The following is a 16,575-nucleotide window of genomic DNA, read 5'->3' as shown; positions in this document are numbered from 1 at the left end:
CAGAAGGCCCAGGGACTGGGCTACCAGGGCCGTGCAGGTGGACAGGGCCAAGAAGAGCAGGTAGCGGCTGGCCTCAGGAGGCTGCTCCGTCATCCAGTACACGATGCTGCAGTACAAGATGGGGCAGATCACCTGAAATCACAACAACGCCTTCATTTAGTGGAGGAACCCACAAGGAGACGTCTGAAGAACCCGTGGAACCTGTGCTGAAGATACACCGAACACACAGACACAGAGGAAAGATCCGTTCATTCCAAATGAGGCGACGTCACGCAAGTCTTCTTCAATACAGCATGATGTTCATTTAGTACATGATGCTCCATTTAGAGTCACACAGACCATAAAGCAGGGGATGCTTTAGGGCGGGGCTACAGTGATTGACAGGTCTCTACCAGAGACGGCCAAAACGCCAAAATCGAGACTTGAAACCAGTCCACAAACCAGTGGGAGACGTCATGATGAGCACTTCATGCATTCAGTCTCTGGTCTGACTTGAGTTCTCGAGTACCAGACACACAATCCAACACATGGGACACGAAACATGACATTCAACACATTCTTATATTCATGGGTATTCATGGTAAACATGTGTGTTGAGTTTAGCTGAAGCCCGCCTCTGAACAACATCAGTGAAACCCTGCAGAAGTATATAATCCACTGCAACAACCAGGCAGTTCCTTCCAGTACCACTAGAGGGCAGTGGGGGACTATGTGAGTCCCAGGGCCAGCTCACCTGGAACGGGATATCAGCCATGGTCTTGGCCAGGTAGTAGGCCTTCAGGCTGTACCAGTAGTTCAGGTGCTCCCTCAGGAACACGGACATCTCCAGAGGAACTAACAGACGGGTCACACACATCCGTCAACATCAACTCGCAAACACGCGAGATGTAGAATTCCGTGGGACTCACAGGTCAGCACGGTCGGCATGAGCGCTCCGAACATGATGAAGAGCATGGAGAAGAAGAGGAAGCCGGTGTTGTTGAAGACTTTGCTGGCGTCGTTGCCGATGTTGAGATAGAGCAACCCTATCAGCACACCGATGAAGATGTGGGACATCAGTCTGAGGTGGGTCAGAACCTGAGAACGCAGAACCAATAAACAGTGACGAAGGGAACGTCTCTCCATGTGTGTGGAACCAGCTCACAGCTGATAGAATGAGGGAACCCACCTGGTCCCGACATATAATGATGAAGGTTCTCTTGAAGAGGATACAGAACTGTGTTAGTGTGCTGGTGGCAAAAGAATGTCTCTCTATGTGTCCGGCGTCCTGGGGGGGGGCAGATAATAACATAACATGAATAAATATGCATCACCAGACAGTGAGGCATCATCGGACCTCACACCAGAACCTCTCTCTTCACTTTCTCTTCCTTTCTTTCGTACGGTGGTCTCAGACGAGTGAGAACGCTCCCAACTTCAGATGAACTGTACATCACCGGCGTGAACTCGATCAACACCGCCGTAGTGTAAATGAGCATGCGTTCATCAATATGAAATGTTAATTAGCATAATCAACACTCCCAAATTGACCATATTAGGCTCTACGTGTGTGGAAGTGTTCGTTTCAGTGCTGCTCTCTGAGAGCCGTGGTTCTTGCATGAGGCCGAACTCTTATCGAACTCTTGGTAAGAAAGTGAATACGTGTGTTTCCCAAACAAGAACGAGCATCGTGGGCATAACATCAACTGACAATACAAAGGACATAACACTTGACTTTGACAGAACCTCGTATTGCAGTAGTCATCATATCTCTTCGGTTTATATTGTGAATATAAATGCACAACGGCTTCATTTGGGACCCTCGAGTGTCTGAGGTCCCCGCTCAGCAGCACTTCATCTGCTGCTACGTACCATCGGGCACTTTGCTGCACACACCGACTGTCCGTTGCTGTCACACTGGTTCTTCTTCTCTCCTAACGCACACATCCCACCTTGGACCGCCTCGAACAGCACAGGGTTCAGGTCTCCATACTCTCCTGAAGCCACTTCAATGACTGAGCCAGACACAAAAAGACAGATGAATGAACGAATGAGAGGATGCTCAGCCACAGTGGAGCGGACACACGGATGGATGAGATGTGAGGCTCACTGAAGTCTGCAGGGTTGTGGTAGGTGGGACAGTGGAGGCCCAGAGTCTTCAGGTAGGGGATGAGGAACGGGACCGTTCCTTTGTAGATGCACTGTCCCTGACTGAGGATGTAGAGCTGGAGAGGAACAGAAAGTAAAGGACGCTTCTGACCACGGATATGAAAAATATTAAATTATGTTACAATTCCAGCTCCTTCTAGCCTGAACTAACTTACAAAATGCCCCCGTAGCACTTCAAAAGATACGCAACTCAACTACTCTACTACTTTCTGTGTACTTGTACTTAAACATTGTAGTTCTGGAGGTTCTGGATTTAGTTCTGGAGGCATTTGAAGGACACACAGACGGACAGACTGCTGCACCGTGAGATGTTACACCACAGCTCCTCACGCAATCAATAGGAAGTGGAATTGGGGACTCGCACCTTGTCAAACATCTCAAACAGTTTGGCGCTGGGCTGGTGGATGGTGCAGATGATGGTGCGTCCTCCCAGCGCCAGGGAGCGCATCAGAGAGACGACCTGGTAGCACGACACGCTGTCCAGTCCGCTGAGCGTGTGAAATACAAACAAATCATTCATTCATTGAAAGAGTTTTCAGATGAAAGTGTGTATATAGTAGGGTTGTCACGATACCAAAATGATGACTTCGATACGATACCTGCCATAAGTATCACGATACCCGATACTTACGATACGATACCAGAATTCGATACAATACCACCAATACGATACGATACTGGTATATTTATCTATAATAGTAATAAATAATACATCTGTACGGTTCCCTTTTTTACCAGCTTGTTCCTGCCCAGCTACCGGTAAAAAGGTACCGCGGGACCTTTTTAGTGTATATATGTGTATATATATATATATATATATACACATATATAGTGTATATATGTGTATATATATATATATATATATATACACATATATACACTAAAAAGGTACCGCAGGACCTTTTTAGTGTATATATGTGTGTATATATACACGTGTACATGTACGGATCATTCGATCTGAACACACGTCACACAGTTCAAATGCTGTCTATCGTTTCTCAGTGCGCGTTTAACCGTCACAGCACATCGTGCGTCCGTCTCACCTGGTGGGCTCGTCAAAGAACATGACCGGAGGGTTGTTGACCAGCTCCAGAGCGATGGCCAGACGTTTGCACTGACCGCCCGACAGAGAGCCGGTACGAGTGTGAGCGCAGTCCAGGAGCCCCAGAGCAGTCAGGATCTCATTCACCTGTGGGGAAGGAGATGTTCACAGTCAGGATTCAGTGTTACGATCGTCTTTCTTCTGTGTATGTTGAGCGATAATGTGTTTCTCTCACCAGTTCTTTCTTCACCTCCATAGTCTCATCCAGCTTTAAGTTGGCTGAAACCTGAACCAACGAGGAAGAACGTCTCATGAATCATGTAATGCAACATTCCTGCAGCGCATTGGCACAATAGCCATCGCCGTCTATCAACCTATCCGTTACTGGTTCAGACAGAGTTCAGAGGATGACATCATCACTGCCACAGTTTGAATGGTCTGTGCTCTGAACAGCTCACCATCATGGCCTCTCGGGTCGTGAGGTGTGGCAGCAGCATGTCCTCCTGCATGATGTAGCACGACATCTTCCTGAATGTCCTCAGGTCCCGCGGTTTCCCATTTACCCAGATCTGACCCTTCATCCCTGTTTCCCTGGACACACACACACACACACACACAGGTTTTATGACGTTGTTGCCCTAAAAGTAAATGGGAAAAATAGATTTTTTGTTATTGTGGTAATATATTTGTAATCTATGATGCTGCTCGTGAATACAGGTGCGTCCTCCCTCTGTGAGGAGCGAACTGTTTCCAACTGCAGTGGAAACGCTGTATTTAACTCAAGTGGATTCATTCGATTAAAGCATGTGAATCGTGGAAATGATCGATCTTTTTTCAATAAATGTTGACTTTTGGATATATTGTCAATGTTTTGATCACACGAGTCTGAAACAATCCATCACTGGAATCTAATGCTACTAACAGTATCACACTAATATATTAGAGTAGCCTGGTCCCTGTCTGTAAGAAGAAGAAGCTGTACAGATTTAGAATTTAAATGTGGGAATGAATGAAGCTTCCAACTCTTGGATTTTGGTCCTAATTACAACCTCTCCCTGTACAGCAGAAAGGGCTTTTGTCACTCTTACCTGTATCCAGCCAGAATGTTCATTAAGGTGGACTTCCCGGCCCCCGAGGGCCCCATGATTCCTATCAGCTCTCGACTGCAGAACCTTCCAGACAGGCACTTCAGTAAGGCTTTGAAACCTGCAAACAACACAGAGACCGCTTCATCACGGCTCAACCGGCAACGAGGACCGCATCAGTCTCTCAGCGAGTCCACGCTCACGCTCTGCATCTGTGTCAATACACACTCTGAGTCACTTTCACAGGAAACACACAGTAAACTGTGTTTCAATGAAACCCGTAATGGCCATCATGACAATGTAATAAATGTAATATCAAAGATGATAACGAGGATACAACATGTATAAAAGATATAAAAGGCCTTATCTTTGACTTCAATGACGCCGACAGTAGGTACCAGCTGTGAAAGGTCATTTAGTTAATTGCCAGTTCCCTTTGCACAGAAGCAGACAATCAACCAAGGACATGATCCCTCACCAGCTTCCCACCAACCCAACAGGGCCGGGTTACTGCTGCATCATCATAACCCTCACAAACACCTTCACTGACGCGAGTCACTGTACCTGTAGTTCAAACTCTCTAAATATCGTCGTGCATCACATCCTGCTCTCTGATGCTGTCACATACAAACGCTCCAGATAATAGGAACTTCCTCTCAGTCAACGGGAAAGTAAAACTGCTTTGGTCTGAAAGTATCAGATGTTGCACTTCAGTCTAACAGCATTAACACCGAGCGCTCAGTCGCCTGCATCAGCTTCCTACGACATAATGTTTCCCACCTTCCAGAGGAGCGGGATCAGAAAACAACAAACTAGATGTTGTGTTGTTGGACCAGCCTGAAGTCCAGATGTTGCTCATGAACAGGTGTTGTTAAAAGAGATCCGTGAGATGCACCCTTTTCTTTTAACATGGTTCACTGTGTGTAGTTCTTCTCTTTATGTCACATCTTTAGTGTTGCTGAGTAGCCTGATATCAATATCACCACTCGGCGTTTACAAGCTCACATTAACGGATAGAAAGTGAAGTCATCGTCAGACGACAGCCGGTGGGTTTCTTCATATCATTGAATCACTGCAGCTCTGTCACTGAAGCTGCTGCTTCTCTCAGTGTTAGCAGTGCGACTTGTTCTTCCTCTTGCAATTACATTCATACTTCTTATTCACTCATCTCACAGCTGTGTTCGGGTTAACAGTCTAAGGCAATGAAAACAGAATTACTTAATATGTATAGACTTGTATAGACATAGAGAGAGAGAGAGAGAGAGACAGAGAGAGAGAGAGAGAGAGAGAGAGAGAGAGACAGGGAGAGAGACAGAGTGAGAGACAGAGAGAGAGAGAGAGAGAGAGAGAGACAGAGAGAGAGAGAGAGAGACAGACAGGGAGCGAGAGAGAGAGAGAGAGAGAGAGAGAGAGAGAGAGAGAGAGAGACAGGGAGAGAGAGAGACAGAGAGAGAGAGAGCGAGAGAGAGCGAGAGAGAGACAGGGAGAGAGAGACAGAGAGAGAGAGAGCGAGAGAGAGACCGAGAGAGAGACAGAGAGAGAGAGAGAGAGACAGAGAGAGAGAGAGAGAGAGAGAGACAGAGAGAGAGAGCGAGAGAGAGCGAGAGAGACAGGAGAGAGAGCGAGAGAGAGCGAGAGAGAGACAGGAGAGAGAGACAGGAGAGAGAGAGAGAGAGAGACAGAGAGAGAGAGCGAGAGAGAGCGAGAGAGACAGAGAGAGAGAGAGAGAGAGAGAGACAGACAGAGAGAGAGAGACAGGAGAGAGAGAGAGAGAGAGAGACAGAGAGAGACAGGGAGAGAGAGAGAGACAGAGAGACAGACAGAGAGAGACAAAGTTCACGTTTAAGTTGTATGAAATATTTGTCACATTTCCAAGAAATAGCTTTGCACTGACGTGTTAATGCTGCTAAGTGTTCAGACATGCCTTTTTATGCCTAGTTCAACCAGAAAATGCTTTTATTTGAGCCAAATTACAGCAGATTTATTCTTTTATTAATATGTAATGATGGATCAAAACATATAAGAAGTACAGAAAGTGCATAACGGTGAAACATGTGATCTGACTCACTGATCAGCTGCTGCTGGTGTCTGTTTAATCAATGTTTGATTTATTAATTGCTGTAGGAACACTCATTGTTCGTGTCGTGGACACACCGCTGTGACTCGGTGCTGTGGCTGTGTACAAACACAGTGAAGGAGGCCGACAGAGAGCTGAACCGTGGAGCGATTGAAAGGAGACTTCAAACAAGTTCAAACACATGAAAGTATATCTATGAGTCGAGCTGAGCAGCACATCAATCCAGAGAGAAATGTGATTCTTCTACAAGAGTTTACTTCAAGCTTCTTCAAAGGTCGACAGGAAGGGAAATTTATGTATCATGGCACACACCTTTCCTTTCACCCTAACCTCACCTTCCTTTCCTTTCACCCTCACATCACCTTCCTTTCCTTTCACCCTAACCTCACAGCAATTAATAAATCAAACATTGATTAAACAGACACCAGCAGCAGCTGATCAGTGAGTCAGATCACATGTTTCACCGTTATGCACTTTCTGTACTTCTTATATGTTTTGATCCATCATTACATATTAATAAAAGAATAAATCTGCTGTAATTTGGCTCAAATAAAAGCATTTTCTGGTTGAACTAGGCATAAAAAGGAACACTGGTACCTGATCCACAATAGACCACAACCTGTAATGTGCATCTCTGTCACGTTCAGGGAGCAGCACAGACAGGAAGGACCTGGATGCAGAACTCAGAAGGGCAGATAAAAAGAAAATACTTCAATAAAGCAAGAAGTTTACAAAACAAAACTCCACAACAAAAGGATGAACCGACACAGAACAAAGGAACTGAAATAGTGGCTGAGTAACAAAGGAAGGGAGAACAGTGGAGCAGGATGTGTGAACAAACTCACAAACGACAGAAATAAAACCAAACATGACGCATGAGGAGAGAACTTCAAAATAAACCAGGAAACAGACAAAAACCCAAATATATGACAACCTGTGGTCCAAGAAGCCAAATCACCAGCATATTTAAACGTTAGGCCTGCAAGAAGACTTGAAACTAGAGATTGAGACATAAACTCATGTTTACAATGTTTACTGAGGGAATAAATCAAGAGAGAAGTAGAGTCATTTCCTATAGACTTCTATACAACCAGAGGAGTCGCCCCCTGGTGGACATTAGAGATAATGCAGCTTTAAGACACTTCCTCATCAGCTTCACTTGACAGAACCGGAGGTTGATGCCTGATTAAAATACAGCCAACGCTAGCATGTGCACGGCGTGAGTGTATTACAGTCTGTGACTCCGCTGAGCTCATTGATCTTCTGTGTGGTAATCCATGGACTCGGATGGATCCAGTGCGTCAGAAACAATCAGCCCTCCGGCTCCGTCTTCTGTTCCCGCTGTAGGGAGACGATCTCGACAAGAAGGCTCAATAAAGAGAAGGGTTCGCTGCAGTCAGAGTGAGGATGACTCAGGCCGAACGGAGGTGAGTTTACTTGTCTCTCTGTTGCTGCTGAGCCTCAGACGCCGGCTTTAAGCTGCTTCTTATTCCTCACCAGACGTCTGGTCCGTGTGTCCTCAGTCTGATCCGCAGCACAACTCGGCTGACTGTGAGCGGCCTAACAGACAAACTGCTGCCCGAACACAAACATGTTCTTTCAGTTATGTTTCGTAGTCTTCTTGTAATTACCACTGAATTTATTATACTTCTACTTCAGAGTTTAAATAGTGGAATTAATATCAAATCAACTTTTCATGTCACACATTAGCAATTAATCGGTGAACTTAAGCCTCAGCCCTTCCTACTATGAGGAGCAGTGGGCAGCTACTACTGTACAGCAGGGAGCAGTTTGGGGGTCTGGTGCCTTGCTCAGGGGAACTTCAGCAGAGCCCAGGAAGCCAACGGGCACCTCTCAAACTGTCAGTCCACACTCTGTATTTGGTCGGCGTTGGGACTTGAACTGTTGACCCTCTGGTTCCCAAACCAAGTCGCCACAGACTGAGCTTCCTAGATACAGTTTGTTATTATTACTAGATGACTAGATTGTACATGTATACGTGTGTATGTGTGTATATGTACATATCCACCTCTCCTCCTCCAGCACGGGCCCTCCTGGATGGTGTAGGAGAGGTCGCTGAACTCCAGGTCCACGGCGGAGCGTTTGGGGAGGTGGGAGAAGCGCTGAGCTTCGGTGATGTGGTTCTCCACCTTCTTCAGGTGGCTCAACATGGACGCGTCCTGCTGCTGGACGCCTCCGTTACACACGACCACCTCCTCTACGTGGATGCTCACAGAGTCGGGTTCCAGCGCCTTGTTGTCCATACCGGCTCTGTGTCTGGGAGGAAGCGAGTCAGTCATCAGCTTCATTACCTGCTGATGTGTCTCATTTTTAAACACCTGCACCGGGGGGGTTGGTGCCTTGCTTGCATATTTAGAGGTTGTTTAATAAAAGTTCTACGTTCCTCCTGAAACAACAGAGCAGCAGGACACTGGAGCCAGTCAGCAGCTCAGCTTTATGCCAAAAACATAAGAAGAGAAGGAAGAAGATAAATATAATAATATAAAATACAAGAACAGGTCTGACCATAAAAGATGGCAGCGTACAGTAAAGCCCAGACTTCACAATAAAAAGGTGCTTTGAGGCATTGAATGAATGTACAGTCGACATGTGTCGACAGTTCATGGCGCTGCAGAGAAAAACACATGATGATGATTTATTAGTTTGGGAAAGCTGAGGGTAGAGTAAGGTGGGAGGAGAGCCAGTGAAATGTTCAGCAGAGATGAAGAAAGAAGAAGAAAGTGGAGGAATGAATGTAGTCAGAGGCTCTTTGTGTGTTCAAGGACTTTAGGCTGCTAGTTTGCAAGAAGAGTAGTGTCATCCAATGACTTTGTTGGTATTCTTATAGAACATAACCTTCATACAGCGGTTTGAAGTTCTTATGAAAAAGTTACTCCTCATTTTCAGAGCGCTGCAGTCATCACATGACATCACATGACCCACTGGTATCCAGTGTGTAGAACGTGTTCCACAGAGAAACAGCTGTGTTCCTGAGCCTCACCACTGCTTCATAACATAACATAAGACAGAGTGCTGCATCGTGCTGATGACGCAGAGACAGCGGTGAGGAACAGCATGTCGACGCTGGCTGTGTGTGTGTGTGTGTGTGTAGAAACCCTATAGCAGCTCAATACCAGTTATGATGAAGACATGTGCCGTCAGGTCTCTCACATGTGAGCGAATCAACCACATCTCACTGTGATAGCTGCTGTACGGGTTACATTCACACACAAGCGTTCTTCTTCCGTACAGACCTTTATATATATACTCTTATATCTATGTATATAAATATACATATATATAAGAGTAAACCACTTTAGAAGATATGGCAACCCATCTTATGGAAAATCTCCCATCTCAGCAGATTGATAGCATCTCTTATTGATCTTGTATTGTGGATGTGATTAAATACCTTATTCATTGTACTAGATGCTGCCCTGTGTCTCTCGATGTTTAATCAGTTATATCATTTTATTGTCACTGTTGCCTATTTGATTTGTAGTTATCTTGTTGACTTTATTCTGTTATTTATCACTTCATGGCTACGTGCCGTGTTTGTCCTTGAAAAAGCAAAATAAAATATTTAGAAAAACAACATCAAGTACTTTGAGTTCCCTAAACATGACCACACAAACATGAATCATATTTTAGTAGCCAGGAGAGGACAATGAAAGATCCTCTTAGATCTCTGATTCCATCTCACCCAAATAAACAAAAAACAACTCAGCAGCCACATGGTGATTGTTTCCTGTATCACAGACCAGCTGATAAGAGACCTCCGGAGCAAAAAAGCTTTTAAATTGGTCAGTGACTCCATTTACGTGCACAAAATATTTGTCCTTATTCCAAAAAAAAACAATATTCCTACTCAGCTGTTAACACGGCTACTGAAAATGAATCCTAATAATCCTGTGAACATGCAGCCATTCATTCTCTGATTATTAACATATTCGGTGGAGGTTCCTTCAAACATCTTCTTGAAAAGGTCCGCGTTGTGATATGTGTTCATATCCAAAAAGCTGTTGACATCCAGGTCTTTCGAAATGTTTTAAAAGTGGGTGTGTTTCTCTTTCTGACCAGACATGTGGGCTTTTCTTTTGTTCACGACCAGCACAGAGCTGTGTTACACTACACTGCTGTAAAAACCCAACGGAGACGCACATTCTGAATGCGCCAATGCATGAATAACATCGACATATTCCACATGTCTTCATCGGAAAATGACCCATTTGGAAAAAGATCAAAGTCAGAATATCCAATACAGGTTCAGCATGAAGATTTGTAGTTAAAAATAGGAAACTACATTCCCGTACAATGAAACCGCATTTTCAATTAAGTTCGGAGGGAAACGTATTTTTTCTGTTTTTGACGCATGACAAATACGTTTCTTATCAGTCAGCAGAAGCCAAACCACGATGTTTTTACTAAACCTAAGCGTGTAGTTCTGTTGCCTAAACATAGCCAGGTCATTTTTAATTTGTTGCAACGTCCAATGTTTTAAAAAAAGGAGGAAATCCGTTTCCCTTGAAACGTGATTGAGAATTCATACTAGTTGTATGGGAACCTAATTTAGGGGACGGGTTTGACTGGCGATACTTCATCATTAGTCGAGCTTCAGTGGAAACGTATATACGTTTCCTAGGAAAGGATAGCTGAGGTGTGATCAACGTCAGACAAAATCCATTTCCATTGTCCTGGCAGGACTCTAAGCAGCAGAAATATGCAACCCGCCCTGTGATCGAGGTGATTACCGATCATCGGAATAAGAGATGCGTCTAAACTACTCTCTACAGACCGCTGTTAGAAACGGTTCCCAAGTCTGAGGTGGTCGAGTAATTTGTCCTTTTTTTGAGACAGAAGTCTCATTTAATCACTCATGGGGTTCTTAATCCCTTTGGGGATTAAAATCAACTTTCTTTTCCACCCTTGATCTGCCCGGAGGCGGGAGGGGCTCGGGAACAAATCTGCAGGCTCAGGTACACTACCAAGCACTGAGCTAATGTATGGGAATCCACTGCTCCTTCGCTTGCCCTCCCACACCATACCTCCAACGCGGACACATTTCACTGACAGCCTTGGAGAGGGAAGCCAAATGGTGTCAAAATAGTCCTGAGAAACGGAAAACGTAACGCCAACGTGTCACGAGTCCACCTGGATGGAACGGCACCGCTCTGGACGGAGAGTTTTAGAGAGGAGAGGCCGAGAACCCGCTGACCTGAGATCATACCGCTTCAGATTATCTACTGGACCGCGGTTACACTTCTAGCTGACTCTAAGACTTGATGCCCCGAATACGGCAGGATTAAAAAGCCCATTACAGCCAATCAAAGTGGTCAGGTACAAGCAGCTAAATGGAGACATCAAAGTGATGATAGGAACTCATGCCAACTGCCTGGTTTACCTGGAATGAACTCTCATCTATAGATTTAGTCTCTCTGTGCACTCTTGTTTACAGCCATTAACAAAGCTATGAAACAAAGCACAATGAAAACACCCACCATCGCTGGGGCTTTACACACTTGCACCAACCTTTATGTTATATGTAAACATTAAAGAAATAGTTTTGGAAAATTGTTCTCAAGCCTGTCTACCAAACATGAAACAAGAGTAGCGCTGCTTAATTCTCGACATTTTATCGACATTGCAATTTGGCCTCCTGTCATTTTCAAATCACAGCAGACAAAATATTTGTTCAGGGCAAAGATGTGAGTCAAAATACATTTTATATCGCCTACACAGCATATTCTACAGACTTAAGAAACGGTCTCTTTTTGATAACCCTGTTATCACTTTAATATGTGTTTCTGTTAAAATGAGAATAGTGATATTAACATTATCATCCCTTCTAATATCGCAAATCATATCACAATTGCATTATCAGTCCAAACAATTGCAGTTTAAAAAACAATGTTCAGCCCCGAACAGGAGTCATCTGGTGATTAGCTTAGCTTAGCATAAAACAGCTAGCCTGGCTCACTCCAGAGTCTAAAAATCTGAACTTCCAGCACTGTCTAGTGCAGTGACTTGAGGCTTCATAAAGAGTGAAGCGTACCGGCTTTGAACTGTGGATTTATTACTATTATTATTTAGAAATGGCCACATGTCTCTTCCCCTTTTTATGGTTAGAATAAATAAAAATGACAATTTAGCGAGGAAGCGAATTTTCCTCCCTTTCTAACCCTCTCTGTGATGTTACACAGGTTCTTGTATCTGTATTAATATGTATTTCATCTTTGCCATCAGAACATAAGGATTTGATCAACGACGTATTGCCGCAATAAAGTAGATCTGTCACTGCCCAAGGTAAGAGAAGATTAATGCTTGAATATGAAGGGCCATTACCATTTTCATGAGGCTGACATACTGTGACTTCTTGACTTTTGATTTGATGAAGAATATTCCAGAGTTTGGTCATGACCTTTATTCACAGAAGTGATTTTATCCCTGTGTTTTGATGGATGTAAAATGTCAGCTCTGCAGAAGCTAACAGCCACTGGTGATATCCCACATTCTAGGGTAGTATTTAACCGCACTGCACTCACTGGTGAAAGTATAGTGTGGGGCTGCTATGAAAGGCCTATAAAACGCTCTTTCAGCAAAAGTCATAAAGCTGCTTTTCAAGTTCTTCAGAGTAGAAATTCACCCTTTAACCCTTTACTTCTTGGTTGCAATATGTTTTGAATGAGGAATGTTCCCGGGTCATTCTGAAAGTAGCCAAAGCACAACTCTGAGAACACATGTCACTGAGAGATGATATCTATGAGTGTAACAGAAGTGGATTCTGACTCTGGACGATAAAACTGAGATTAAATACCACTACTTTAGAGTATTTGGAAGTATTTTAATTGCTATTTGTATTCTTGATTTTTATCGTTTTGGTGCTAGTCATTTTTCAATGGCGCTACCTCTTTGGGGGTTGTTATAAATGTCCTCTTTCTGGGAAGAAGACTGTAATTTTTATTCTGCCCTCCCTTTAATTTCCCCTATAAGAGCCAATAAACTATTACATCACAGATATATGAAGTAGATAGTTGACACCATGCTTTTTATATTAAACTTATTAAATTCCTACAGTCACAAACTGTGTCATATGAGAATGTATGATCTGTGTAGGTTGAAGTTAGAGGTGATGAGAACATTTAAATATGCTGCTGTGAGTCTTGTCTAAGTACTCTATGCACTGCAATAATTAGCAATAATTAATACTGTTGTGTTAACACAAGAAGAGCTACACATGGTTTCTAATTGTTGTGTCAGTGAACAGCCTCCGAGTAATACTGGCTGTCCTTACGTAACATGAGCGGGCTGAATATAAAGGATATTAAGACCGAGGGAAGTGGGTTAATAGTGCTGGTCTCCCATGACTTTGTAAGAATAAGAGCTAATTCACTGAACAGGCTTTGACGGGTGTGAAAAAAACCCTTCCGAGCTCACATACCGGTACATTCCTAGTACGAGCTCCAGCATTCAGAGGCTCCATAAGCTACAGCAGCACTTCTTACTCACCAGACAGAAGCTGAAGTAGAGAAGGGGGAAGGGTTGATTTATCCTAATGTACAGCAGCAAACCATCTCAGCTGAGCAGTTCGTAAGGGACGATGTCATAAATAAAGAGACTAAACTACTGGATCGTTACCGGGTAAATCATAGCTGATGCTTCGGGTATTAATCTTGTTTTCTTTCAGCCGTAGAAGGCAGCTTACTGTTAATTGTATGAGTTTACTTTGGAGTAAACTAGAATTCCTGCCTTTAAGTTAAGTTGTTTCTTTCTTGTGGTTGAAAAGTTTGTAGAAAGAATTACATCACTTCACTGTAATGCAGCCTGTAAAACCAGAACAAGACAACACTTATGCCAGACTAAGATATCCGAAAATCAAAGCCGATATCTAGTCTCATGTTCCGATCGTAATATTGCCCAGTCCTAAGTTTGTACGAAATTTAAAGAAATTCACTCAAGGCATTCGCGAGATATTCCGTTAACGTGAATAGTATACTGCAAGGAAGACGTAATTTTGTAGGCCAACCCCAAAAGTTAGCGTTGCTCTAGTTCCCTCAAGAAAAAGCAAATGTTTGTTTTTTTGATATGTCACATGACTAGTGGAAGTGATGTGACGAGTCGGCGTGATGACGTTTCGTGGTCTCATTCGGCCACTTTTTAACAACTGTCTTTTTTTTTAAGACACGTAAAAGCTTCTACATTTACGTATTTTATTTCATAGAGCAAAACGTTAAAATCTTTTGTGTTAACCAAAGACTTTATTTCCGGCATCTAACGAAAAAAAACATTTGAATAACCCATTGACTTTAAGACGAAGTACAAATATGCTGACTCATTTCCTGGTTTTAAGACTCATTCTGTAGCACTTTCTTTTAATATATATATATATATATATATTATTATATCAAGTTTATAGACTTAAAATGTCACTACTTTGTTTGAGGACTTCACTTCAAACTTCATTCAGTACTTGCACTTAAATTGACACTTACATTTTCTTCCAGTATTTGTATTTCAACTGTCACTTCAACTGTTTCAGCATTTCAACTATTTTAAAATTAACAGTAAAGTTTCTACAATGAGCGTAACACATTTTATTCACAACATTTTGCAATTTCATCAAACCTGTTTATCTCAGTTGATATTTTATCAGCAGTAATGGGATACATATATAATACATATATATTAGCTCGCTTACAAAAGTATTTTGTTTTAGGTTTTGTTTTCTTTCACTCTTTAAGGAACATTAAATGTTTAACGATGGATTTTGAATGAAAAAGTGGGGATTCAAATGTTAGCCTCTAAGCACAAAGACGTTAAAACATTTCTGTTAACGTTAGCCAAATAACTTAATATGTTTTGACACATATTCTTTTAATATAGGCAAACAGAATTTCACAAACTCAATCTATAAGGTAATATTACACACCGAAGCATTACTAATAACCACAGAGCTAATAACAAACTGAAGTAACGGTTAACGGTTATGCTGACGTAGCTTAACGTTAGCTTAAAACACAATTAGCTAATGTTCATTGTAAGCTAACGGTTATATTTAAAGTGCGTGAGTTGAAACCAAAAATTAAACACAATGTTAAAACACATTTCAGTTGTATTTACATCGACCTTTTACTCATGTCTTTAACTGACTTTAATAATTTACAGTTAGCTACTTTTTTACGCTTTATTTAAATGACTGCGTAAAACCCACGAAATATGTTGTCTTAGGTTTTGTTTTCTTTCACTCTTTAAGGAACATTAAATGTTTAACTATGGATTTTGTATTAAAAAAGGGACAATTCAAATGTTCTCCTCTGAGGACAAAGATGTTCTGAAAAATCTGTTAACGTTAGCCAAAATACCGTTAACTGAAGTAACGGTTAACGGTTATTGTGACGTAGCCTAACGTTAGCTTATAACACGATTAACGTTCATTTTGAGATAAGTTATATTTAAAGTGCATGATTTAATTCCACAAATTAAACAGAAAGTCGATGTAAATTACATATAACCAATGTTAAAACACTTTGCATGTACATCGACTTTTTACTCATGTTGACGCTCTTTAAATGACTTTAATATATTACAATTTACTGTACGTAACAATTAGCGACATGTTCCACTTTATTTAAATGCCTGCGTAAACCAACGGAACATAATGAGACGGGTTAAACCGGTGGACAGGGCAGGGACCCGCCTGGACGGTGACACAACCAGGAGGAGAGATGAGTCATATAAGATACAAAAGTAGAGTCAGCAGGACCTGATAACACAGTTAAGAGGAGCACAAAAAGGAGCTTACGTTGACTGCTGTAGAGTGAAGTGTCGTAGTCCTCCGCGGTGGTTCTGTCTGTCGGGATGTCGTTATCCTGGTGCAGCATTCAGCATCAAACACACTGTCTGTTCCGGTCTGACGCAGCTACAGCAGCGCTGCACGCCGGAGCAGAGCACAGGAGAGCGGGGAGGGCGGAGCGGACAGGAGGGGTTGGGTGGAGGAAGAGGAGGAGGAGAGAGGAGGAGGTAGTGGAGGAGGTGGAGGTGAGGAGGAAGAGGAGGAGAGAAAGGAGGAGGGAGAGGTGGAGTGAGAGGAGGAGGAGGTGGAGGAGAAAGAGAATGAGGAGGTGGAGGAGAGGAGGGGGTGGAGGAGGAAGAGAATGAGGAGGTGGAGGAGGAAGAGAATGAGGAGGTGGAGGAGAGGAGGGGGTGGAGGATGATGTTACGTTCCG

At 43.0% G+C, this 16,575-nt stretch overlaps 1 protein-coding gene across 1 annotated transcript in view; it reads right to left on the bottom strand.

Moving 5' to 3' along the window:
• The window catches only part of LOC306780253 (ATP-binding cassette sub-family G member 4-like), an 18,182-nt gene extending 1,924 nt beyond the window's left edge, over positions 1 to 16,258 (bottom strand). Inside the window, exons 1-13 of the mRNA XM_079272555.1 lie at positions 16,152 to 16,258; positions 8,382 to 8,629; positions 4,279 to 4,396; positions 3,649 to 3,781; positions 3,426 to 3,476; positions 3,192 to 3,337; positions 2,513 to 2,636; positions 2,090 to 2,204; positions 1,852 to 1,994; positions 1,169 to 1,267; positions 909 to 1,077; positions 734 to 834; positions 1 to 132 (exon numbers count right to left, since the gene is read on the bottom strand). The exon at positions 1 to 132 is cut by the window's left edge and continues 27 nt beyond it. Of these exons, the coding sequence (XP_079128681.1) occupies positions 1 to 132; positions 734 to 834; positions 909 to 1,077; positions 1,169 to 1,267; positions 1,852 to 1,994; positions 2,090 to 2,204; positions 2,513 to 2,636; positions 3,192 to 3,337; positions 3,426 to 3,476; positions 3,649 to 3,781; positions 4,279 to 4,396; positions 8,382 to 8,616 (1,566 nt within the window). The 5' untranslated portion in view covers positions 8,617 to 8,629; positions 16,152 to 16,258. The remainder of the gene's footprint in view (positions 133 to 733; positions 835 to 908; positions 1,078 to 1,168; positions 1,268 to 1,851; positions 1,995 to 2,089; positions 2,205 to 2,512; positions 2,637 to 3,191; positions 3,338 to 3,425; positions 3,477 to 3,648; positions 3,782 to 4,278; positions 4,397 to 8,381; positions 8,630 to 16,151) is intronic.
• Between the last annotated feature and the right edge of the window lie 317 nt (positions 16,259 to 16,575).

Source organism: Melanostigma gelatinosum (genome assembly GCF_949748355.1).
Source record: "Melanostigma gelatinosum genome assembly, chromosome: 7".
Lineage (NCBI taxonomy): Eukaryota > Metazoa > Chordata > Actinopteri > Perciformes > Zoarcidae > Melanostigma > Melanostigma gelatinosum.
Note: the sequence above shows the minus strand (reverse complement) of the source record. Positions and strands in the feature narration are given on the sequence as shown.